This window comes from Ruditapes philippinarum, unplaced genomic scaffold (genome assembly GCF_026571515.1).
Source record: "Ruditapes philippinarum isolate M1 unplaced genomic scaffold, ASM2657151v2 ctg1449_1_1_1_1, whole genome shotgun sequence".
In the NCBI taxonomy this organism is placed as follows: domain Eukaryota; kingdom Metazoa; phylum Mollusca; class Bivalvia; order Venerida; family Veneridae; genus Ruditapes; species Ruditapes philippinarum.
The window spans coordinates 210,984-236,280 of NW_026860997.1; the positions used below are offsets into that span (position 1 = coordinate 210,984).

The 25,297-nt window shown below is 32.2% G+C and overlaps 1 protein-coding gene and 1 long non-coding RNA gene across 2 annotated transcripts; both read left to right on the top strand.

The window, feature by feature from the left end:
- Window positions 1-4,713: 4,713 nt before the first annotated feature.
- Window positions 4,714-6,705, top strand: LOC132714172 (uncharacterized). The gene is made up of 4 exons (XR_009623531.1): window positions 4,714-4,803; window positions 5,737-5,841; window positions 6,150-6,191; window positions 6,615-6,705. It is a non-coding gene; the product is annotated as an uncharacterized LOC132714172 (long non-coding RNA).
- A 532-nt stretch (window positions 6,706-7,237) lies between these two features.
- LOC132714169 (thrombospondin-1-like) lies at window positions 7,238-24,358 on the top strand. The gene is made up of 11 exons (XM_060696953.1): window positions 7,238-7,309; window positions 7,552-7,681; window positions 8,169-8,291; window positions 8,841-9,011; window positions 9,281-9,451; window positions 14,279-14,449; window positions 14,677-14,829; window positions 15,886-16,016; window positions 16,634-16,730; window positions 22,924-23,085; window positions 23,265-24,358. The coding sequence occupies exons 1-11, from the start codon at window positions 7,289-7,291 to the stop codon at window positions 23,507-23,509; spliced, it is 1,575 nt and encodes a 524-aa protein (XP_060552936.1). The 5' UTR covers window positions 7,238-7,288; the 3' UTR covers window positions 23,510-24,358.
- The last annotated feature ends 939 nt before the right edge of the window (window positions 24,359-25,297 follow it).

The following is a 25,297-nucleotide window of genomic DNA, read 5'->3' on the forward strand; positions in this document are numbered from 1 at the left end:
AGAGTGAAACGCTACTATATCTTTTCTAAGATGTCGTTAGGTATGTTCATGTTAAGGTGGTAGTAGATACTCATTCCCAGGACGATATTCAATACGTGATTCAAAATATTGTAAACAAACACGCTTCCTTGTATAACGTGCACAAAATCCGTAATTTCGTGTTTTAGTTATGATGTCGTAAAATGATCATAAATGGAGTGATTAAAAAATGCAAAATTGAAAATATATCTTAGGCACGTTTTAATTAAGCCTTTCATTGACAATAGTTGTAAATGAAAGCTATCATTCATGACCCCTATTACCGACTTAAGTAGAATAAGGAAATAGATACCAATTTTGAGTGCAATGATGTAGAATAATGCATTGTTTGAGTTCAAATGCGTATAAAAATAATCACGAAGGCCGAAATACCTGAGTGATTAATTACAAAGCATTTGAACAAAAAAAGCGTTCATTGTAGGAGCACATTTGTCTTTGAGCACATTTGTCTTACTTAAGACCGATGCAGTCGCATTTGTTCCACATGCGTAAATGGGATCCAAATGTCTACCCAAAAGTTATTATTTGTGTGACAAATGTGCTCCGATCAAGTTTTTTAAGGGACAAGAAAGCATATTTGTCTCATGTTTTTTTTTAAAAGACAAGAAAGCACATTTGTCTCGTGTCATTTTTATAAATTATTTGACACATATTTTTCACGGCAGCAATGTTTTCGCCGTTTGACCTCATGTCAAGTGTTATCATCAATAGGTTTGCTAATGCTTTTTATGAAATCTTAAACCTTAAACCAACAGTGGAACTATTAATTCTAATATCTTTTATTCAAGAAATTTGATTGGCTGAACCTGAAGGCATACAAAGAAACATACGGGATCCCGTTCACGATGGTACAATGGGGAAAGCGCAATGGTACGATGATGAAACGCGATGATCCGATGGTGAAATTACGATAATACGAACTTGAAACAACGATTGTACGATGGTGAAACAGTGATAGTATCATGGTGAAAACACGATGTTATGATGGTGAAAATACGATGGTACGATGATGAAACTTCGATGGCATGATGATGAAAACGCGATATTATTTTCACAATCGTTTCATCGCATAATCGTGATTTCACCATCATGCTATCGTTGTTTCATCGTTTTATCATCGTGCCATAGTGCTTTCATCATCTTACCATCGCATTATCGCGCTTTCACCATTGTACAATCGTGAATAAACGTTCAGGGAGACAAATAATGTTACTTATGTCAAAACTGAACATCGTGATCGGGCGATATTCAAATATCTCGAAACAAAACAAAACAATATCTCCACTCGTTTTTCATCTCGCAGGAATCATGCGTTTCGCTTCTAATCTCGTATGTCGAACACATCTGTTTTATTTCCAATTTGTTGCAAATATGAATGTTTTCGAGCACATCAGTCACACCTCGTGCGACAATTGTGCTCCGAGACAAATGTGCTCATACAATGCATTATTATACTATATTGCACGAAGAATTAATGTCTATTTCCATTCTAACACGTCAAACAAATATAATAATTATTATATAGTTGGACTATAATTTTGGTGGTTAAATTCGTTTTCGTCTCAGAGTTTCCAATAGAAATGTTCTTTAAAGGCTGTTCCAGCGGGTTGAAAAAGCTGTCGTTAAGTCAACCGTGTGTTTAAACATTTATAAAACGACGAACTTTGAAAACGTTGATAAAACTTTGTTTGTTTATTTTATTTCACTCTATATTTTTCAAGCGAAATACAAAGTATTTATAGTGAAATAAATGTGAATTTAACTCGTTTGCGACATTGAAATAGCGTTCTTATTTGATTGTTTTGCACGTGTTATTTGACGCTACATTGTGACGTCACGTTAACAACACTTTAAACGTCTGCAACCGAGCGTAGAACTGATTTCCTCGACTTAGACCACATGATCAATCACTGATCACGTAATATACACATCAGTGATCCGCTAGTTTATGTGCGACATAACGTTGATACATACATTCTGCGGCTATACTACGTGACGTAAAAGCACAAAACACAAACACAGCTTTGCAATGGGCAAGGCTTGCGATAGAACCTATACAAATGTTAGAAAGGAAGTTTTTTAATTCGAATTATTCTTAACAATACAGCATACAATTACAAGTTTAACTGTTCAGTAAGAAAAAGTTTTTTCTCTATCTAAGAATCATCTATATAACCTTCTTTGGCCAAATCAGATTTCCAGCGACCATGTTGCTTTAAACACCTATCTGAAATACCTTCTGCATTAGCAGTGGTGCTTGCACCGCTTGCTCTCAGTGAAATGAATGCGTTCATAAATGTATATCCGGTAAAAAAAGCGTTAACTTAGAAACGATACACTCTTTTGCACGAGTATACCTCGACTTTTTATTTCCATAAATTAGAAAACATTTTTGACATGACCTACAAGCAGGCCTAAAATGTAAGAATAAGAATTAAACTCCTCATTGATGCAGTCTAAATACCTTTGTAACATTATTAATGGACAGGCTGAAGTTTGATCTTACTTCGTTGCCACCCCTGTATACATCACTTTTTACTTTTACTTTTACTTGATTGACAAAGCCAAATATTCACTCTCGATACTTATATCATTAAGACGTAAATTACTGACCTCATCAAAACGCAAAATAACTTGCATAACTTAAATCACAAAATCATGGTTAAATCACGGCGTACAATAACATCCGAGTAGTCTGAAAACATAGTTCCTTTAAGTGATCAGAACTTATAATGTCCTTCTTTGTTCTGGGTCTAGAGTTGGCACGCTTTGCACACTCTTACATATATTTTATGATAGCGTTCCCGGATCTGCGAAGTCATTATATTATGATATCATTTAATGCCGTAAAATGCCCCCGTAATTACACTGTCTGACTGACCAAAATCTATCAAATTTAATAGATACATGGCTACGTGATTAAATTTGTGGAATGGCACAACAATCCCTTCTTTGAACAGAAATTTTTAAAAGCTTTTACTTGGTATGTACATTTGTCCACTGCGCTATCCACCTAGAATCTAATATATGTACAACCATTCTGTCTATAACCTTTTGTTCTTCGTTTATTTTTACGATGGCATCATGAAACTCCCTTTTGAGTGTTTGTCTAAAGCCCGAACCTGAAAGCATAATTCAGTATTTATAACTCTTAAAAACTAAGAACATAACTGTAAACAAACTAAACTGTCGCTTTATCCTGTCGTTTCATCCTGAAACTGAAAGATTCCTTATTAAAAACTCTGTTGTTTCCTTTTCCCTTTGTTATCACCTCTCACCGGTAAAACATCATAATCCTCCATAAACGTTTTAAAACTACCATTTATATTTTTTAATAAATGCCAAAATGATGAAGATTTCCACTCAGAAATTTCTAAAGTGCCTTTACATTTTTCCTTTTCTAACTTATCTGTACACTGGGTCACCATACTAGGCGATGGAACTAACCAATCGTCGTTAGACCAAATTTGTGTCAAACGATTAACTGCTTCCGAACCTGGTACCAACCATTTTGAATAACATCTTTTACAATTGTTATTGTAATGTGTGAAAAAACTTATCAATGGTAAATGGACCCCATTTTACATTTAAATATCGAAACACATCTTTATTTACAGATCAGTCATCACTATCAAAACATCTGCTAAGAAAGGCATTTTCTGCATTTCCACTTCTGGGTATCCATTTTACTATAAAATGTATGCCATTTGAATCACAAACATCGTGTATTTCTATAAATCATCAATGAAGCTGCCTTAATTCAAAATTAATTTGACATACACATTGTCTGTGTAAAAATGCTAAAACTATGTTATTTTTGCGCAAATTTGTAAATTGGTTCACAACACTCTATGAATAGCCTCAATGAATCTTCCTAGAAGATCCTCGTTGTTTGCCCTTACAACCTCCTTAACTTTCTCCTCAAGGTCAGGGTATCGCATTGTAACATGGCCAGCAATTGGCTGAAACAAGTGCAGGGAAAACCGCACGATTCAATTAGACATGAGGTGATTGGATGAAAATTGGATGTTTTTAAGTATGAAAACTAGTTTCTAAACTAACACTATATTGTTTTCTGAAGCAAATGAAATATTTCATAAGTCTCTATGATAATTTGTGACTTGGATATTTGCATTTATAAAAAAGTGTATGTCAGTCCTGTGATCAGCAGAAAATTTCAATGAAAATGGGGGTAATCCTCTTTGAATTCAGTTTGCAAAAAATTTGGCTGGCTACCCCTATATAACAGGAACATTTTTATGTGTCAGGCATTTCATTCTGCTAGAAAAATCACCTCTTTAGCATGAAAACTCAATTTTAAGGTAGGTAGTTCTTATAATGTAAGTCTATGGAAATATCAATGTGAGTGTCTGACCTCAATAAAGCCCGACATCTACGCTCTATTCATGGCTAATGAAAATTGTCCTTCACAATCGAAACCGACTGATTTACTCGAGCATAATTACCGCTTAAAATCACTTGACCAATCACTGATCACGTGATATACATGTATGCATCAGTGATCCGCGCACTAGTTTATGTGCGACATATCTTTGAGACACACGTTCTGCGGTTATACTACGTAACGCGCAGAAATAAAAATTATGAGGTAATTAAATGGTTACAAAATGTTTGCAAAATATTTTTAACCATGCTGTTCATTGGTTAACATAATAACAAAAGCTTTCAGCAGTATTTATATTTGCCTTCTTCCGCCTAATGTGATAGTTTGTGATGATGGTGTAGGGAGTGGGAGTATACATTGTAAGTTATTATTAATTTATTTACCTTAATTTTGATATGACATTTGTTTAACATTAACATAATTGACAATGATTTTGTCTATATTCATACATATTTAATGTAGACCATCTTTTTATTTGGTATTTTTGTATTTTCAGTTTTTGAACTAGGTTAAATATCAGAGTCCTGAATGTGGCAAATATTATTTTATTCGTAAAAATTGTGTTAAATTACAAGTATTATCACTGCGCAAATTAGTAAATGTTGCTTATGCTTCAGAGGGATCTATCTTTTCTGGATTTTTTTTTCAATTAAAATTTTACAAATTAGTTTTTTTAAGCGGTCAATATCATCTGAATGTTATTTAAATGGTTGAAACTAAATTCATCTTTCAAATTTTGTTTTAGATATTTTGCCTTATTTCTTATCACATGGTGTTAATATTTGATAACAACTTATTATAAAAAACATTAAACAAAACATAAATAGTTTGCATAGATCAGAAGAAATACAAAAAATGTAAATTTGAATAAGGTTATGAGATCAATTTTCCCAGAACTTATTTATAATTTATTCTTTGTCTGCACTGTCCCCTTTTTTTACGTAGGCAAGTCATATTTGCCTTAAATGCAGTATTCCATTTCGAATGATGAAACAGATTAAGCTGCAGCAGATAATGTTTTAATGTTTTAAGCAACGTAAAGTTATATAAGATTTTATTTCGATATTTTTACATCCATTTGATATCTTAATTGTACTTATCAGTGCATGTATTTATTTGATCGTTAGCAATATTTTTTGATTTGTGGCAACTCTTTTTCGTAATATGTATTAACTCATAGACCGTTCTGTATGATAAAAGGTTTATTTTGATAAATTGACAACCATTTAACATCTTAATTGTACTTATAAGCATATGTCTTTATATGTTCTTTGTCAATGATTTGTTTTCAGGCATCTCTATGTTTATTCATACATAGACTACACTTGTCTGCCAGAAAAGAATAGTGTGAACAACTTTACACACTTGCAAAATGAGGCCTATTTTATTTCTAATAGGTAAGTCAATTTCATTTGTAAACATTTATTTGTAAAAAAGCATGATGCAAAAATGATTGTATCATTATGTTAAGAAATAAATTTATCCCAACAGTCGCACAACATTCAACATCGCCTGACAAATTTAAATAAGCTTGGTTTTACATTTTTGAAAAGATTTTATCTCCATCATTACAACAAACACGAAGACGGGTTAACTTTAAGCTTAAAAGATAATAAAATACTTCATTCAAATTGTAGATTTGACACGGCATTTTATCTAAAGTATCATCTTGGAACAAAACTTACACCATCATTTGTTTCTTCAGGTTGGTTATTCATCGTTGCTGTATTTGAAATCAGTGGAGCACGTATGTAGCATCTTCAGTTTTCTTAAATTAAACGCATTTCAAATACCATTAGGCAACTACTATAATAATGCGTGAATAGGAAAAATTTAACAATAGCACGCATCGTGTCTTCTTAAATTCCCTGAGCAGTTTGAAACTTATCTTTGTTAAAAATATCACAATTAAAGATGTAGTTATCGGTCATAATGGCATTCTTTTATAGAACAATTTATACTCAGTATAATTGTAATTGTGTCCATATGTTTATTCAAATGCATAGTATAAACATAGTTTCTTCTTTAAAAATTCGAAAGATACCGAGTCAATATAAGCTGCGTTATGTCTACGAATGACATAATCAGTACAATTTATTTTCATTTTTAAATAAATAACATTTTATAATGTTTATGTAACAAATGAATTAAATCAAAATGTTTTTTTTAGATTACTTGGAGTGTTTCAGTTGTACTGATGCTCTGAGTTTACACGAATGTAAATTAGTGGAAACATGCGAGGAACGCCAGGTAAGATACAATCATTAAAAAAATATGCAGAAGTTACGATTATTTGTTTAAGGAAATAATTATACACGTTTGATTTGATCTTGATAACGATTTTGATCGAAATAAGGGATGCAAATAAATAAATAAATAAATAAATTTATAAATTAATAAATAAACTAATAAATACATTAAAGAAAAATAAATAAAATAATTAATAAATTAATTAATATAATAAATAAATAAGAATAGATAAAAATAGAAGTAGTCTACAAATGATAAATTCGATTGTAAATATGTAAATAAAAAAAACAAATAATGAATTAATTAAAATATGTAAATAGTCAATTAATAATTACTTATTATATGTGCATAATTTATAAATTAATAATTGATTAATTAATAATTATTTAATAAATATATTGCAGTATGTGCATCAATAATTTTTAATTTGCCAGAGACGTATGCGTATTTTCTGACACAATTTGATATACCATGTATAAGGTTCTGCTATTTTTTTTATTTGTGCATTAATAGCTTTGTTGTTCTTAGATTCCGTTTATCTATTCAAAGGTTTGTTTCAAAAGACGAGAATATAAAGGCCAGGTTCAGTATGACATGGGATGCATTGACAAAGAGGTAAATAAGACACATTGTTGTCAGTGACATTTATAGAAAATATCCAAGCATATTTTGAAAAAAAAAGATGAAAAATTATGTCGGTTTTGCAAACGAATATTAATAAAGCTTTTGAACAAAACATTCTATTTTTTATTGAATGGTCAATACATTCGCTTTATTCTGGCTAAAGTAAAAACATTAATTTTACCTTACCCTTTTCTTAAATTGTTTGAAAACTGTCTTTAAATCTTTTTTTTCAGAGTTGTGGCAGATATACAACGCGTCTAAATTCTTCCGAAATTGCTAAAATGAGCGTTGATAAGTCGAGTTTTTGTTACGAATGTTGCTCGAAGGATAAATGTAACGGAAATCTATGTACTTACCCTCCTCGTAAGAACCATTCGTTATAAGTGTATGTTTTGAAACAGCAAGTTCAACAATTAAACTGCATAAATGATAAAACAATTTAAATAGTATAAATACTTATTCGTTACAGATAGCTACCTCATGCCAACCTAATTAATTTATATGACACAAGCTTTGGTAAGAATTAGTAATATATATCGTTGTAAAATAATATTTAACTTAAAAGAAAATAAAGTTTGTTTTAGTGTAAGATGATGCCATGATGCATTTGCTGCACAAAAGTGAGAGAGATATGTGAATAACTCCATTATATTAGTCGCATAATTTGTTTTGCAATATGATACCACTTTTCCATTCATTTGTTTTCATTTGTTTCTTTTCCTTTCCTGAACAATCGTTTTACATCTACAGTTACACTATAATATGTTTTGGACAACAATTATTTTGATCAATTACTTTATGTATGCAGTTGTTGTGCAACAATTTTATCATGATTATTTACTTGTTTTAGCCTCCCTTTGTCAAGATGACAAGTCGGTGGATTGTGCTAAATTGAACTCGATGTTTGATATTTGTAAGGTTACAAGTAATGCAAAGAAAATATGTCCGCGCTATTGCAATCTCTGTGATTTGGGTTTGTAAACTTTATGTATATATTTGAAGTAACAGCTTTTTATGTATCTTCGGAATACAAAATGTTGCAAAAACGTCTGCAAAATGTTTAACCATGCTAAATTAATTCATATCCTCGTGGGATCTCCCTTGTTAAGATTTCTTTTGTCCTCTTACAATGTATTTGAAATTAATAGATGAAATAAACGCGCTCTAAACAGATTATGGTTTATTAAGATTTAGCTTATGGTTATCATTTAGGTTTTACGTCACGTTTGACAAAAAATCATTGAATCAAAGTCTACGAGGTTAAACTCCGGTCTAACTTATTTTTAACATTGATAAAAGTTTCCTAAAGCCTAATGGTTTACTCACTGAAGGGTTATTGAGACACCTACCTATCCCATCATTTTTATTGTTTAAACTGTTTTCATGTTTCCGTTTAACATCCTTGGAAAATTACGGAAATTGAAATCGCACAATTAAGTCTAGTGCAAAATTTTACTTAAAGAGATAAAATACATTTCCAAATAATTTAAATTTTATCATGACACTTATGTGTAACTCGCAGTGGACGGAAATTGGTCTCTCTGGTCATCATGGACATCATGTGATGTCACTTGTGGTTCAGGATCTCTGTTACGACATCGAACATGTACTAACCCAGCACCACAAAACGGAGGCATTGATTGTCCGGGGAATGGAACTCAGAAAAAAACATGTCAACTAAAGTTATGCCCAGGTAATGAAACACTAGGTGCAAAGAAATATTCACGCTTTCTAAATATTTTTGGTTAATTAGCCGAATATGTTATGTTTGTAACGCGAATATATTCAATTTTTAACGCACATGTTATTCTCTACAGAAGAGCTTTACTTTTGCCATTCGTACATTGTAATAACATGTCTTTTAAAATGATTTTACACCGTTTAATGAATAGAGCTTTAAAAGAACGAACAGTACGGATGTATGATTAACTACTGCATTATAACATTACGATAACGTTACAGTACACGGTGGTTGGAGTTCATGGGATAATTGGGGAACGTGCTCCGCCACTTGTGATGTAGGAATGAGAAGCCGAAAACGGTTTTGTACTAATCCACGTCCACAGCGTTTTGGGGACCACTGTTTTGGTGACAGTATTGAAGATGAACTGTGTAACACAGGATCTTGTGCAGGTTTTACTATTTTGATTGCGTTTTTCGCTGCACCAGCACAGTAAAGCTCAAATAGCTACTTTACAGCTTAACTGGTGGAGAAAGACATCAAATGGCCTTCCGTGGATTATTTAGTTTCCACCACATTTAGGAACCACCGACATTCCGTAAACTAGCTAGATGCTTTCTTCACATTACAAAATCCAAAATCTCCGTTGAGATTCGAACTCATAGCGGCGAGGGGCAAGTGATTGAAAGCCATTCAGCCACGGACGCTCTTGAAAGTTAAACGTATGCTTAAATTGTCATGTGCACAGGATAAGCATCTAATTTCAACATTCCATAAGAAATATGATGAAAAGTCGTTTCATCTTTTTTCTTAAGGATTTTTAAATGCAAAATTAAGTTCATTGATCTAGTTTGTATGTTTAACCAGATTATGTTACTAGATAGGAAACATAACGGTTACCATCTATTATTTTTATTTTGAAACCTTACATTGTGAATGTTTCAAATCAACTACATAAGGAAACTATTTTATACGCGCTGTAACACCGCACTTTGGGGTCAAACGCACTTTGGGGTCCGACCCCAAAGTGCGTTACGTACTTTGGGGTCCGACCCTAGAGTGCGTTACGCACTTTGGGGTCCAATTTCGACCCCAAAGTGCGTTAAACAGGTACATATGCATTTTTTAACATCAGGCAAACGACCGCACTTTGGGGTCATAGAAAATTAATGTTCATTATGTTTTAAATAATATATTGTAGTCAAAGCCAATGGCAAACAAAAAATCAAGGTATTAAATAGACACAAACATGTGACCTGAATTATAGTAGAATCAATAGAGATTTAAATGATCTTGATTAGTATGTGAAGAACTTTCACCAAATAAATCACTAGATAAAGAATTTGTATCGAATTTTTAAATATTTTTTCTCAAATTTTCCATTTATTTTAAAAGAATGCACACCTTTCATTAACTCCATTGTTTTTAGCTAAATGCTTTATTTTCCCGTTTGTTATTTACACATTTTATAAAAATATGATAGTCTTAGCATAGACAAAGGTATAAATTCTGGGAAATCTTAGTAAAGGCCTCAACAGACGGTAGGATTTAGTTGTACAGCACTAATTAGAGAAAAGATGTACAATTTTCAAAGCTATACAACACTTGCATTCAGACGGTAATTCTACACTGTAAGAATCATCTGAGGTTACCCCTAAAAAGGATCCCTTTACATTGATCCTTTACATACTTTACTCACTAAATACTTTTTCGCCATGAGTAATGATTGAAACACCTCCATTTAAAAAAAAATATATATATTTAATGTGAAGCCTGACCGAGACTCAAACCTTGGACCCTCGGAATACCGTACTGCGGCTCTGCTGACTAAGCTATCTGGTCGCCTACAAAATACCTCCCCTCCCCTACTTAGAGAACAATTCAATACCGTGATACCGTGATATAATCATTTTCGGAATAATTTGGGATTCGAACATAACACAACTTTGGGTCTCCTGAAGAGTTTTTCAACATCATTTTTACCCCATCTTACTACTATGTTTACCTTTTAGCCCTAATTGCTCTGGAATTTCATTCATTACACCCATTATCAAGAGATAATTTGGTTATCTGTTACTTGTCATTGTAGGAGGTCTGTAAAAATCGGTACGACAAGATTTTCAAAATAGAACATGTCCTATCCCTTACATCTAGACATAAGGTTTCCGAAATCAAGAAATAGTAGCCTTCACACATTAAGATTTGTCTGTACATCTTAGTTTTAATTGGTGTTGTACTTCAAAATCCTACTGTCTGTTGAGGCCTTAAGACATTTCAGTAAAAAATGTGCCTGATAATATGTTGAAAGAGCCATTAATTCAGCTAAATGTGACATATAAGAAACTTGACTAGGTATACGAGCCCTATTGCGGCTTTAAGTCCGTACAGGCAGTACTAAAAATATCAACTATGTAAGTAGTCGCACATTAAGAGTGGAGCTTCAGAATAATGTAAAATTCTCACTTGGGGTATAAAGGGGATTGTGGGGTATTGATCCCCCCGAGGATTAAAAATACCGTTTAAAGGCGCATTATGCTTTTATTTGTTTTTCTTAAAAGCCGTTTTTTGCTTTTGGCAATGATGAGTACAGTTATAGTGAATTAGTATTTTATATGGAAGTCAAATACTACAGTGTTTTGACTTCTTTTATGACAAATAATTTCACATTTATCGCTACTTTACATTTCTCTGATACCATTATTTTAACATTATAGAATTCATGTTTGCTGTTCCTAAAGAAGTATGTAAGATTTACCATAAAAAACCTCTGGCGAACGGTTGTTACGGAGCTTACAAAAACCCTTAAGTTTGTTGATAAGCTTATTAATGTATTTGTAAAAATCACTATTTATAGACCGATCGAAAAACTTGATGTTTCACCAGAACATTGCAATAGAGTATATTTATAGATCTTTGGAAAAAAAATACTAACTGCATTTAATTTCATTCCCAACATATTTAAAATAGGGCTTAATATGGCACCCAAAGTTATCAAGTAAATGACCGACAGAACGCGATATTTTTCGCAGCATCTTTTAATTCTAGAAATACACAATTTATGTACTGGAGTATTTTGAACAGTGGCATATAAGTGTATTTGTATTTTTTTTTTTTTTTTTTTTTTTATTTCTTTTTTTTTTCGTACAAATTTTTGTTTGTTTGTCGTACATATTTTTTTAAATTTTGAATACACACTTTTTTTCGTTTTGCAAATGTATTCTTTTTCAGTTTGCATACATTTTATTTAAAATTTGCATACATATTCTTTCTTAGTTTATATAATATATTATATAGTCCGCGGTAACCCAAAGAAAGGTTCTGCATATGGTCTCGATGTGGTTAACATTTGTCACAAGGTGCCTTAAAATCCTTAAGGGGTTTCGGAGATAAGGAGCAGACATGAAACCCAAGTCTTTACCCTTTGACCTGTTGGTGTGACCCCGACCTTGAGCCGGGCACACCTGGCATATATGTTCTGCACATTATCTGGATGTGCTAAAGAATTGACCTAAGTTTCATAATTCTCAATTCTCAGGGGGTGGAGTTGAGTGGTGCATATTCATGGAATAATAACTGATCACCAATCAACAGCCCTTTCCAAATAGACCTTTATATAATTGTATATAATAATAATAAACAATTATTATATAAAATAGTTATAATATGAAAAAATGGGCCGAAAAAGGTCGGCCGAAACCAGACTCCCCCCCCCCCCCCGGAAAACGATTGGCCGATTTCGATTTCAAAAATGGGCAGAAATGTGACCAAACCACTGTGCTAGTTTTATACTCAACTAATCTATGGGCTGTTATGAGATTTGAAGGTTATTTTGATGGGCTTAAATATGTATGGAAAACAGAAATAAAATATGTACGAAAACAAAAATAAAATATGAATGCAAAAACTAAAAAAATATGTATGCAAAACTGAAAAAAATATGTATGCGAAACTAAATAAAATATGTATACAAAACTTATAACAAAAAATTGCAAATGTCACTTTTATGCCACCGTAATTTTTTTATATATGAACACAATTTTTAGATATTTCAAGTGGTAAAATTAATGAAACTTTTATCACTTAAGCATCATAAAGTATTGACCGCCATCTTGAACTCCACCTCAAATATTCCACTGTCGCAGATTGAAAATAAGTCAGTACTCAGTATTTAAGCAGAACTCAGATGACACTTTTAGACCTCTTGAACCCAAAATGCGTTGATATGTAGCATATTAACGCACTTTGGGGTCAATTTCTCGATTTTGACCCCAAAGTGCGTTGGACCCCAAAGTGCGGTGCGAAGTTTAACGCACTTTGGGGTCGAACCCCATAGTGCGTTTGACCCCAAAGTGCGGTGTTACAACGCGCTATGGTATTACGTGTTAGTGTCGTGTTATGATATATTGTCTTCGCGTACAAACACATAGATACTTAGGGGGCTAAAGGAACAATAGGTAACAGTCAATTGCATATGATGCTATTCATTCAATAGACACTATTGTGGCTTTTTGCTCTTTCGTGGCTAAAAGGATAAAGAAGGGACAAAAGGGTAGTCACTTAAATTCCAACATATGAGCACGCCGTAGATAATTGGTTTATGAATAATAAAATAATTTCAGTGATTACCTTTATATTTGCCCTGAATATGTTACATTGAAACCAAAGTTTAGGCAAATGTTTAGAGATATCAACTCATTTTGATAGAGTTATTTCCCTTGTTAAGCAAATTTTCTGTAAATTTTGGTTATAAGGATTACTTTTAAGAGGTTTCATGGTTGCATTTATATTTGATATGTAAGTGTTTAATTGTCGAGATAATCAACATATTATTAAAGTTATTATGCTCCATTTCAATAAAATTTTCTTCAGAAGGATTTCAATGATTATGTTTATATTTGCTAATTTCTAACAGCACATGGATGAAAGCAAATTTTCTCTGCAATCAAAGAATTGTATCTTTTGTCAAAGTTATGTCCGTCCCTTTATATGCAACGAGTTAGTTTAATATTCTATTGCAAAATGATGCACTTTTAAATGGAATCATGTGCAATAACAAAGTGTTATTGTATTATTACTTTATTATTACTGTAGCTTTTTCATTTATAATGCTATATTTCAAATAGGTGAATTTTAATCGAATATATATGATTTATTTCATCGTCTCATTAGGTTATCTTGTTGCTCTATTATTAATTACTTTTCGCTTATTTGCTTTATCTTAAAGACCGAACTTTTTAAAACAATAATAGTTTATTTAGTTTCATTATTGCGTTTCATAGTTGATGGTGGATGGAACGAGTGGAATGAATGGGGACAATGCTCTGTTTCATGTGGGGTAGGACTTCAGAGTCGTACACGATTGTGTACAAATCCATCTCCAGCAAATGCTGGCAAGCAATGCGTTGGACAAAACTTCGATGTTAAACAGTGTTATCAAGACCTTTGTGAAGGTGAGTTTTAAGATATTTGCGTTGTAAAACTTATAACAATAAATGGGTTGTTAACATTGATGTTCTATTGTTGCAATTAAGTTCCAAGTTTACACTTTAATGTTTGTATACAATTCAGTTCAGAGTTTATAGTATTAGAGTAAATCTTATATGAAATATAGTTCAAAATATATATTCTATATACTTGATGCAAACGTCTTGTTGCCATTAAATTGAAATGACAATAGGAGAATGGAAGGCCTGGGAAACATGGAGTAATTGTAGTAGAACTTGCAGTCAAAGACCTCAAACAAGAAAACGAAGTTGTGTAAAACATGCATTTACTAAAGAATGTCAAGGAAATGCAACAGAACTACGAAAATGTGAGGACACAACCTGTTGTGAGTATTGGTTATCAGTCTTTTTCACCAACATAAAAAACAGGATTAACTATCATGATAATGCTTTTGAAATACTTTTCGAGATATAGTACATTGTTAAAACAAGGTACACTCAATAAATCAAAGCAATAAACTAATACCTATCATAATGATATCGGAGAATGAGCGGTATGGCATTTTTTTTATTTCATGCTTTCCACTGTAATATATTAGATGATTATATTCTGATAAACCACTAGTGAAATTTATAAGATATAATTTTCACTGTAGCCGGACTATATCTGAATGCGGATGAAAAGAATAACAGGCAAAATTAAATGCCGTCATACGTAAATGATTCTTCTTTAAGAAAAGAGAGTCGATGTCATCATTTATCATGTTAAAAATGTAAAAAAAAATTAGGGAGATTTAACAGAACTATTTTTCAAAACTTATGATGTGACGTCATGATTTTATGACGTCATAAAGGAGAATGCACGACGTTACGCGGGAAAATCAGTAAAAATAAATAAAATCCCAAACAAATCATGAAATAAAAAGAAACTTTATTTGTTTTACATATACGATTGAAATATATTTCATTCGTAAACCCCAGCTATTCTATTTTCACACGTGGCTACGCCACTCATGAAAATATTGCATCTGGAGTTCACTCCTATCTTACATGCAAAGCAAACATATATCCTCTATGTCTCTGATATTATATGGTATATATGGGATAAGTCAACTGCGTCACATTTTTTAAATAGTTGTCAGTTATCCAGAAAAGCTGTATAGGTGACTTGACCGCAGAGATATTACAAAACATGTGAAATCGTCGTAAAAACAAGACTTACTCAGAAATAAATATAAATTGTCGTTTTATTTAGTAGTATTTATTTCTTATTGGTCTTGTGCGAAACGTTTTACTTCTATTCATCGAAAAAGATATCCAGCTGTTTCTGAACCTTCTTGTGAAAACAAACATAAGTGTTTTTTTCAGCTTAGTAGATAAAATATATCCCGGCATTGGATATTTGGAAATAAAAAATGATAAAGAAAGGATATTTCTTTCAGATGAGGATTGCTATGCCAATAGGAAGAATAGAGGAAAACAACAAAGTGGAGTTTACAACGTACGCCTTTGGAACACAAGTCGAGTTATACCTGTCTACTGTGACTTTGATACAGATACGGGAGGATGGACGGTTACTTTATATTTGTATTTGTTAAAATAGATATAAATGTATATTTCTTTCTAAGCATAACCTTTCACAAAACAGATGCATATACCGTTGTTGTATTTGTATGTTAAGACAAGTTATATTTGAACAATTTTTTCTTAATATTGATACGATAAATAATGAAAGAGAACGAAGACGCAGTGTAAAACAACACAGCGTATATTCAAACAAAATAATTTAGAATGATCCAAACAGGCCAAAATTCACATCATAAGTGTTAGAGAATATATTTTAGTTCGATTGAGTAAAAGCTATAAACTTACGAACACAGACACGAATCATTTCCTGACAGAAATCGGTAATGATTGATTGATGTATTTTTTTTTCTCGTTCAAAGAAAGAACGGCTTTTTACCCAAGTTGTTACAGAGTTTTTGATTATTTCTGCACCACATGTTTATATCATTATAATATGTCTCTTTCATATTGATCTAGCTAGTTTCATACACTTTACCAATTATAATGAACATGCATGTAAATGTTTTGTAAAGACATTCACCAAAGGTATGAAGTTTTGCTTTGAAGTTGTCATTTCTGTACGAATTCCTTCTTCAATATTACATTAAGTCATTATTCTTTCAGGTATTTCAATATCGATTCAACGGCAGCGTTGATTTCTACAGAAACTTTAGTGATTATGAGAGAGGTTTTGGTTCTTTAGACGGTGAATTTTGGTTAGGTTAGTTGGATCTCAGTACACGTAGATTCATTTACCATGCAGTTGTTTGCATGCTTTCCTTGATATTTTCGTAAAATCTTCTATCTAATTCCTTTCACTTTATGTAGCTGAAAGCTTCAAAGTTGGGCTAATAATTAAAAGTGTAGAACTAAAACCTCCCACAAATTATGCAAATTAGTATTTCCCCCGTAACAATTAAGACCGAATTATTATATATCGTTTTTACGTCAATGGTTTATCATTTCGACAAACATGAGTTTCTTTCTCGTACTCTAACAAGACAAAATGAATTATTGAGAATGCAGAGGGTATGTTCAAAATTGGATATAACTATTGTCTATTTATAACGACCAATGATTTTTTGTGATTGATTAGCTGTCTTTTGGAATAAAAGCAAAGATAACAGTATATCAACAAAAATGTTAAGTTTATTTCGCAACCAACAACTTAAAATTCTATTTCTAAAGTTTTTATGTCTTTATAATGCATCACATAGTTAAACATAAATCATTGTTTATCGTATATCCAAATATGACACACCCTAGATGTCTATTATATTTATGAGGTAAATCCGGAAAAAAATAAATAAGGGCATCTAATTGATAACACTTAAAGAAAATACATTATCTTGGAACACTACCCTTTCCCCATAAATAAAAACGGTAGCAGGTATAGAACAAATCAATGATATATTTGTTTTATTATAATTACATTTTACAAATGATTTAACTTCCGGATTTGAACATTACTGGCCGAGTGGTTAAGGTCGTTGACTTCAAACCACTTGCCCCTCACCGCTGTGGGTTCGAATCCCGACAGGGACTTTTGATTCTTTCATGTGAGGAAGCTATCCAGCTAGCTTACGGAACGTCGGTGGTTCTACTCAGGTGCCCGTTCGTGCCTGAAATAATGCACGGAAGGGCACCTGAGGTCTTCCTCCACCAGTAAAGCTGGAACGTCGCGATATGACCTATACTGTGTCGATGTGACGTAAAACCCAAAAACAAAAACAAAACATTACTATTTCTCCGTCTGATAAAAATAATATGAAAGTGGCATACTGTTCCAAGTTCGGCTGAAATAACGTTTTATTATGAAATGGTTATTGACCACCGGTTGAAATTGGAAAATGTTTGGGATTAATTACTAGTTATGCATTTAAATATAAAAAGACTGGCCCATACTTTTACAGATCAAACGTTACAGTTTAATTGCGCTGGATATAAGATACTTTTAAAAAAATTCATTGGGCCACCAATCCATCGTGCAAAGTGAATTACGAAATTGAAAGCAACTTTTGCAAATTATAAATTTTATTTTGACTTTTTACATTTTCACTCACTATATAGCTGTTGACAGACATAGTGCCATGTAATACCGCACTTTGGGGTCAAACGCATTTTGGGGTCCGACCCCAAAGTGCGTTACGTACTTTAATCAATAGGGGTTTAAATGGTCTTGATTAGTAAGTGAAGAACTTTCACTAAATAAATCACCAAATAAAGAATTTGTATCAATTATTTAGCTTAAAATATGTTTTTCTCAAATTTTCCAATGTACACCTCCATTGTTTTTAGCAAAATGCATCATTTTCCCGTTTGTTATTTACACTTTTTACAGAAATATGATAGTTATAGCATAGACAAAGGTATAAATTCTGGGTAATCTTAGTAAGACATTTCAGTAATAAATTTGCCTGATAATATGTTAAAATAGCCATTTATTTAGCTAAATGTGACACATAAGAAACTTGACTAGGTGCAGATGCGGCTTTAAGTAATAGTTCGTACAGGCAGAAATAAAAATATCAACTAATTAAGTAGTCGCACACTAAGAGCGGAGCTTCAGAATAATGTAAAATTCTCACTGGGGGTAAAGAGGGGGGGTGTGGGATATCGATCCCCCGAGGGTTGAAAATACATTTTAAAGGCCCATTATGCTTTTATTTGTTTTTCGTAAAAGCTTTTTTTTTATGTTCTTTTATATTATCAAAAAAATACACATTGGCGAATTACCGGAAATCTTTTGATTTTTGACAATGATGAGTACCGTTATGGTGAATAAGTCAAATACTACATTGTTTTGACTACTTTTATAAATAATTTCACATTAATCGCTACTTTATTCAGGTAACAAGCAACTTACATTTCTCCGATACCATTATGTTAACATTATAAAATTCATGTTTACTCTTTGTAAAGAAGTATGCCTGTAAGATTTCCCATTAAAAAAGCCTCTGGCGAACGGCTGTTACAGAGCTTACAAAAACCCTTAAGTTTGTTGATAATCTTAATAATGTACTTGTAAAAATCACTATTTATAGTCCGATCGAAAAACTTGATGTTTCACCAGAACATTGCAATAGAGTATATTTATAGTTCTTTGGGAAAAAAATATTAACTGCATTTTATTTCATTCCCAACATATTTAAAATGGGGCTCAACATGGCACCAAAAGTTATCAAGAAAAGGACTGACAGAACGGGATAGTTTTCGCAGCGTCTGCACTGTTTCGGGGCATCAGGCAGGAATGTTATTATCTGAATATCCCCCGCATGGCGAAGATTTTACCAGTAGTCGGCTTGGTTTAATGTCAATGCCCCCCCCCCTCCGCTATTCTCAGAGGTGGGGTTGAGTGGTGCATATTCATGGAATAAAAACTGATCACCAATCAACAACCCTTTCCAAATAGACACTTATATAATAGTATATAAACCAGACTTGCGCGGCCAAAAACGACTGGGCCGATTCCAAAAATGGGCCGAATGGTGACCAAACCACTGTGCTAGTTTTATACTCATATATGGGCTATAATGAGATGCGAAGTCTGTTTTTATTGGCTAAAATATGTACGAAAAACTAAAAAAAATATGAAAGCAAAACTGAAAAAATAGGTATGCAAAACTTAAATAAAAATATGTATGCAAAACTTAAATAAAAATGCAAATGTCACTTTTATGCCACCGTTATTTTGTTATATGAACACAATTTTTGGATATTTCAAGTGGTAAAAATAATGAAAATTTCATCATTTAAGCATCATCAAAGAATTGACCGCCATCTTGAACTCCACCTTAAATAATTCAAAGTCGCAGATCGAAAATAAGTCAGTACTCAGTATTTAAGCAGAACTCAGATTACACCTTTAGACCTTTGGAACCAAAGTGCGTTGATATGTAGCATGTTAACGCACTTTTGGGTCAATTTCTCGATTTTGACCCCAAAGTGCGTTTGACCCCAAAGTGCGGTGCCAAGTTTAACGCACTTTGGGGTCGGACCCCAAAGTGCGTTTGACCCCAAAGTGCGGTGTTTCAATGCCACTTTAATTTAAATTAAAGAAAAACTCAGAAAACTTTTCATTATGTGAGAGGATGGGCATATCGAGGAATTTCTCTTACTTACACATGTTCTTTATTATCTTTATAATGACAGTTGTGTTTTTCCATGCATTTCATGCAGATATTAAAAACATCTCGCCTCAATTGTTCGCTTTTTTATCAAAAATGGATTGCTTTTTGAGGTTGCGGTTGTGATATACATGTAGATAAAACATTGTGTGAGTCTATATTGTCCAGGATTATTTTAACATCACTATCGGCTTTAAATGTTATAAAACATATTGCAGTTATAAAAATGTAAAGTAAGATTATGTATGTCATTATCAGTGATTATTGTTTTTTAAGATTTTAGGATCGTTGAATATCGGTCGTCCGTCAGTCCACATTCAGTTTGTTAACACTTTGGTGGTCACATTTTTGCCACAATTGTCATAAAACTACGCCAATATGTTTGTCTATGTAATTGCCCGGATGAGTTCGAACATGAGTCATCTCGTATGAAAAACTAGGTCATATGAGCTAAAAAATAAAAATCTTGTTAACACTCTTGTGGCTACTGTTTTCATCCAAATATCCTGTAAATTGATCAGAAAGGTTGTTTTAATGATTTCTTGTTCAAATTAAAATATGGGTCACCTGGGGTCAGAAACTACGTCAAGCAGACGAAATATGGAAAAAGCACATTCTTAACATTCTAGGGGCAACTGTTCCAAATATCCGAAAATAAATTAAAGGGGTATCAAACAATGTTGGAATTATATTGTTGTTTCATCTTATAATTAATTCAAGCATTACATACATTACTGTGTAGAGTTAAAACGTTTAAACGGATTACAGAGAATTTTCCTTAGACATCGTGACATGTGGACCTTGTACTGTGATACGTATCGTATCATGAGGTGAGCGTATAGTTACACCCTTAGAGTGGAAATTGGTCATAAATGTTGTTAATATGATGATTTGTAGGGCAAGATCGAATATTGGTCACTTGGCGTCAAAAACTAGGTCACACAGGCTAAATATGAAAACACATTATTAACACCCTAGAAGTTGTTTTGATCAAACTATTCTGGAAATTGGTCAGAAAGATTGTTTGGTGATTTCCAGGTCAAGTTCAAGTAGTGGTCACCAGGAGTCAGAAACTAAATAACACCTTCCAAATATGGAAATACCTTGTTTAACATTTCTTGTCTAAATGTCCTGGAAATTGGACAGAAAGTTGTTTTTATGATTCCTAGGTCGGTATAATTATGTATTACCTGGGGTCAAAATCTAGGTTACACAGCCTTAGTGCGGAAAAACCTTGTTAACACTCTTTTGACCCCTAACAAACTGGAAACTTGTCAGAAATGTTGTTTTGGTGATTTCTAGATCAAGAGCGAATATGGGTCATTTTTTGTCAATAACTAGGTCACACAGCCAAAATATAGAACAAGTGGTGTCACTCCAAATTTCTGGGAAATTGGTCAGAAAGATTGTTATAATGATTTCAAGATCAAGTTTGCATATTGGTAACCTGGGGTCAAAAGAAGGTCACACAGCCAAAATAAAAAACCCGTGTTTTCATACTAGAGGCTACTGCTTCAATCAATTTTTTAAGGAAATTGGTCAGAAAGGTTGCTATGATGATTTCAAGGTCAAGTTCGAATATTGGTCACCTTTTCACCTTGTGTCAAAAACTAGGTCACAGTCACACAGCCCAATTATGTAAAATCTTTGTTCCTATCCAATTATCCCGGACACTTGGATTAAGCCTTCATAATCAGGTGAGCGGTAAAAGAGCTATCATGTCCCTCTTGTTTTAATTTTTAATCATAATTATGATTTAATTTTCACAGTTGTTCATGATTGAACTGTTTTGCTTTGTTTCTATAAAACAATTCATTGAAACCAGAGCTAAATTTTACTGACTACCTACGCTGAATCTATGAAAATGGTCTATCTGAAAAGACAGCATTTCACCACAAATTTTCTAGTGTTGCGCATGGTTGTTTGCAATGTTTAAATATGTTCCATATTTTTACAGTAATAGTTTTAATTTCAGTACAAAATACATATTTGTATATTCAATCTTAAATATTCTTAATATACTAATGACCAATCATAATTGGAACTATAAAACAATGACATGTTTGATATTGTTAATATCATATCTATGTTCCTGGTATAATTCATTATGACATCAACCGTCATGTGTACGTTTCATTAAGCAATAAAATATGCATGCACTTTCATTTGACATTATAGATAATTATAGTGTTTTTGTGAAAGACTGTCATTTATAGGAAATATATTTTTGCTTAAATGCATGACTGCTTACTTAGAATTCTTCTGAGATAAATTAAAGACAAAGATATATAAAAGTTTTCTTGTTTCCAAACATAGGATGAGGGCACAGTCACTTCTAGCTGACCAATAAATAATTAATTCTGTGTTACTCAGAATTAAAGAATTGAATTCCCGGTTGAAGCACTAATATTCAATTTAAATCAATTATTGGAACTCTTCTAAAATAACATCAATATCAAACATGACAGATTTATTGTTGAACTTCGTATATCTGTAAATCTAATTTCTCAGTACAGTCCCACATTGCGACATTACATACACATATTTGCATGTACATGTACAAAAATAACTGTCGAATTATTTTGATGAATACTGATTGTAAACTTTTTAAATGTGAGATACAAGTTCTTATTGGATAGTTCCTTACTATTTCAATATAACAAAGATGACGTCACAAAATTTATTTAAATAATATTGTCATTAAGTGATACTTTCTCTTAGTCAGGCAGGTATGAGTATGAGCTTGAATTTTATCAGATATTTCTGAAAAAGAAACTTTTTATCCAGGCCTTGAAAATATCTACGAAATGGTTTCCCGAGGAAAAACAGAGTTGAGGCTGGATCTGACGGCAGCTGACGGAACATCTGTATACGAAACATTTCAGAATTTTAGACTAGAAAAAAGACCGTATTATACTCTTCATATCGACAAGGGAGTCGGTACTGCAGGTATTCATTGACATCTTCGATTCTAAATTTAAATTGTTGTTTATAGAATTTACAAAAATATAAGTTGTATAATACCATATTCAGTTCATAACATCATTAACAGTAACAAGAACTTAGCAATGTCCTGATAAGTAAAATGTGTATCATTGACTTATAGTATTGTTTTGTTTTCAATACAGGCGACTCACAAGGTTTATCATACAGCAATGGTAGTCATTTTTCAACTGTCGACATGGATCGTGATCGATACAGCAGAAATTGCGCTATAGACGAACATGGTGGATGGTGGTATAATGAGTGTTCTTACGCAAATCTAAACGGTAAATATTTTACTCCTGGAGCACAAGGACGTGGGATGATATACTACTCATTTAAACGCATTGAATCACTCAAGGTCTCCAAAATAATGTTCCGGCGGGTGTAAATGCATCATGATCAAATATTGCAAGGAAATGACAAAAATTAATATTATTTTCAAACTAGTGATTGTTTCTTATGTAAATTATATGTAAAACATGATTCGAAGGCAATAACTTTAAATTTGTCTATTAAAATACCAACACAAATTTATAGAATAACTTGATGTGCAGAAAAAAACATAAGTAAACTACCATGGCGTAAAATATATTGATGTCATGATGTCATTGTGGATACTTTCACTTATTAATCTAAGACATGAAAAAAGTTAGATCTACATAAAGACATTCCGTAAATAACATATCTGAAAACATATTGTACGAATGTGTTTGTATATATCATGTGTATTCACAACAGCAACAATATATTTCAACATAAAGTATATACCTCTTATTGTTAATTGCTAAATCTATATGAAGATCTTTTGTTAATATCTCTCTGAAATCATTTTAACTATATTATGAACAATTATTGTAAAAATGTCTTACACTTTACCTATATTATGTAATAATGGCTATTTGCTAAATTAGTTAAATGCCAAATAAAATATTGAATTGAATTTTGAATTGAATTGAAAAAAATCTTATATCAATCTACTGCTATATATACTTAAAACTTGTGGTATGTTAATCACGCATTTCCAAAGCCGTGTCAAAGTAGGTTATTTAAAAAGGGCAAAGAAAAGAAAGAAAAAGGCCTTATATAATACCAAAAATAATGTCTGTTTATACTAGCAAAATTCTTGTGTTATTGAAATATATATTGTCAACTAATCAATTTAAAAAAAAGAATTAAATGTTGTTTTTTATCATATGCTGATCTTCTGTATACTATTATAATAAAGGATTCGATGTTTATGTTCTATATTTCTATTTGTTCTAACATTTAAGCTGCATTTTATAAATATTTAAAATTATTTTGTCGTGGGCATGAAAACAAGCAGTCTGCACTTTAAACCTTTTTAACAATAGTGATATTGATCCAATCAAAATATTGTTCAGAAATTAGATTTTAAAAGGAAAAACACATGGTATTACTAAATGTTCGTATACGAATTTCAGCATGAAAATGACGAATATAATGAACTTTTATATGCGCTACATGACAGTGTTATACTTTAAACAATAATAGTAAAATCAACAGTACAGTACACGGCAAATGTTGGGTGACTGTAAAAACAAACTTTTACCGTTTTAGCTTCGCGGTATGTAATGACTCTTGATTATGACACAATCAGAATGCAGATTTTAACATTAAAAGGCTCATTTTCCCCCAAAATAAGAACTGCAGTCGATATGAAACCCATTTTATTAACTAAATGTAGCTAATAATGTTCTTATGATATCTATTAATGCATCTTTAGGTTTGGTATTTTTTATTAACATACATAAAGGTTGTAACACTGTAACAATAATTACATGTACATGTATAGATGTGTTTACAAATTAAAATGAATTTAGCTATTTATTTTTTAATAATTATTTTTCTGAGAAAACAATCACAATTTTAAAGGTCCTGAAGACATTAAAATAATAAGCGAGTTCGTACAAAAATAACAAAATGTACACTTGGATTTATACTTATATATTATTTATCTGCTTGGTTTGGTTTAAACACGATTTCGAAACAAGTTCTTGCAACTTATATTAATCACTTTCGAGTCCGTTTCCTGGAACCAACCAGTACTGGTGTCATATGAAGAAACATGGTCGTGACCCGAGTAGGGCTCGAACCCATGATCTCTGGGTTGAGAGGCAGACACCTTAACCACTAGGTCGCCGCTCCCCTTCTGCTT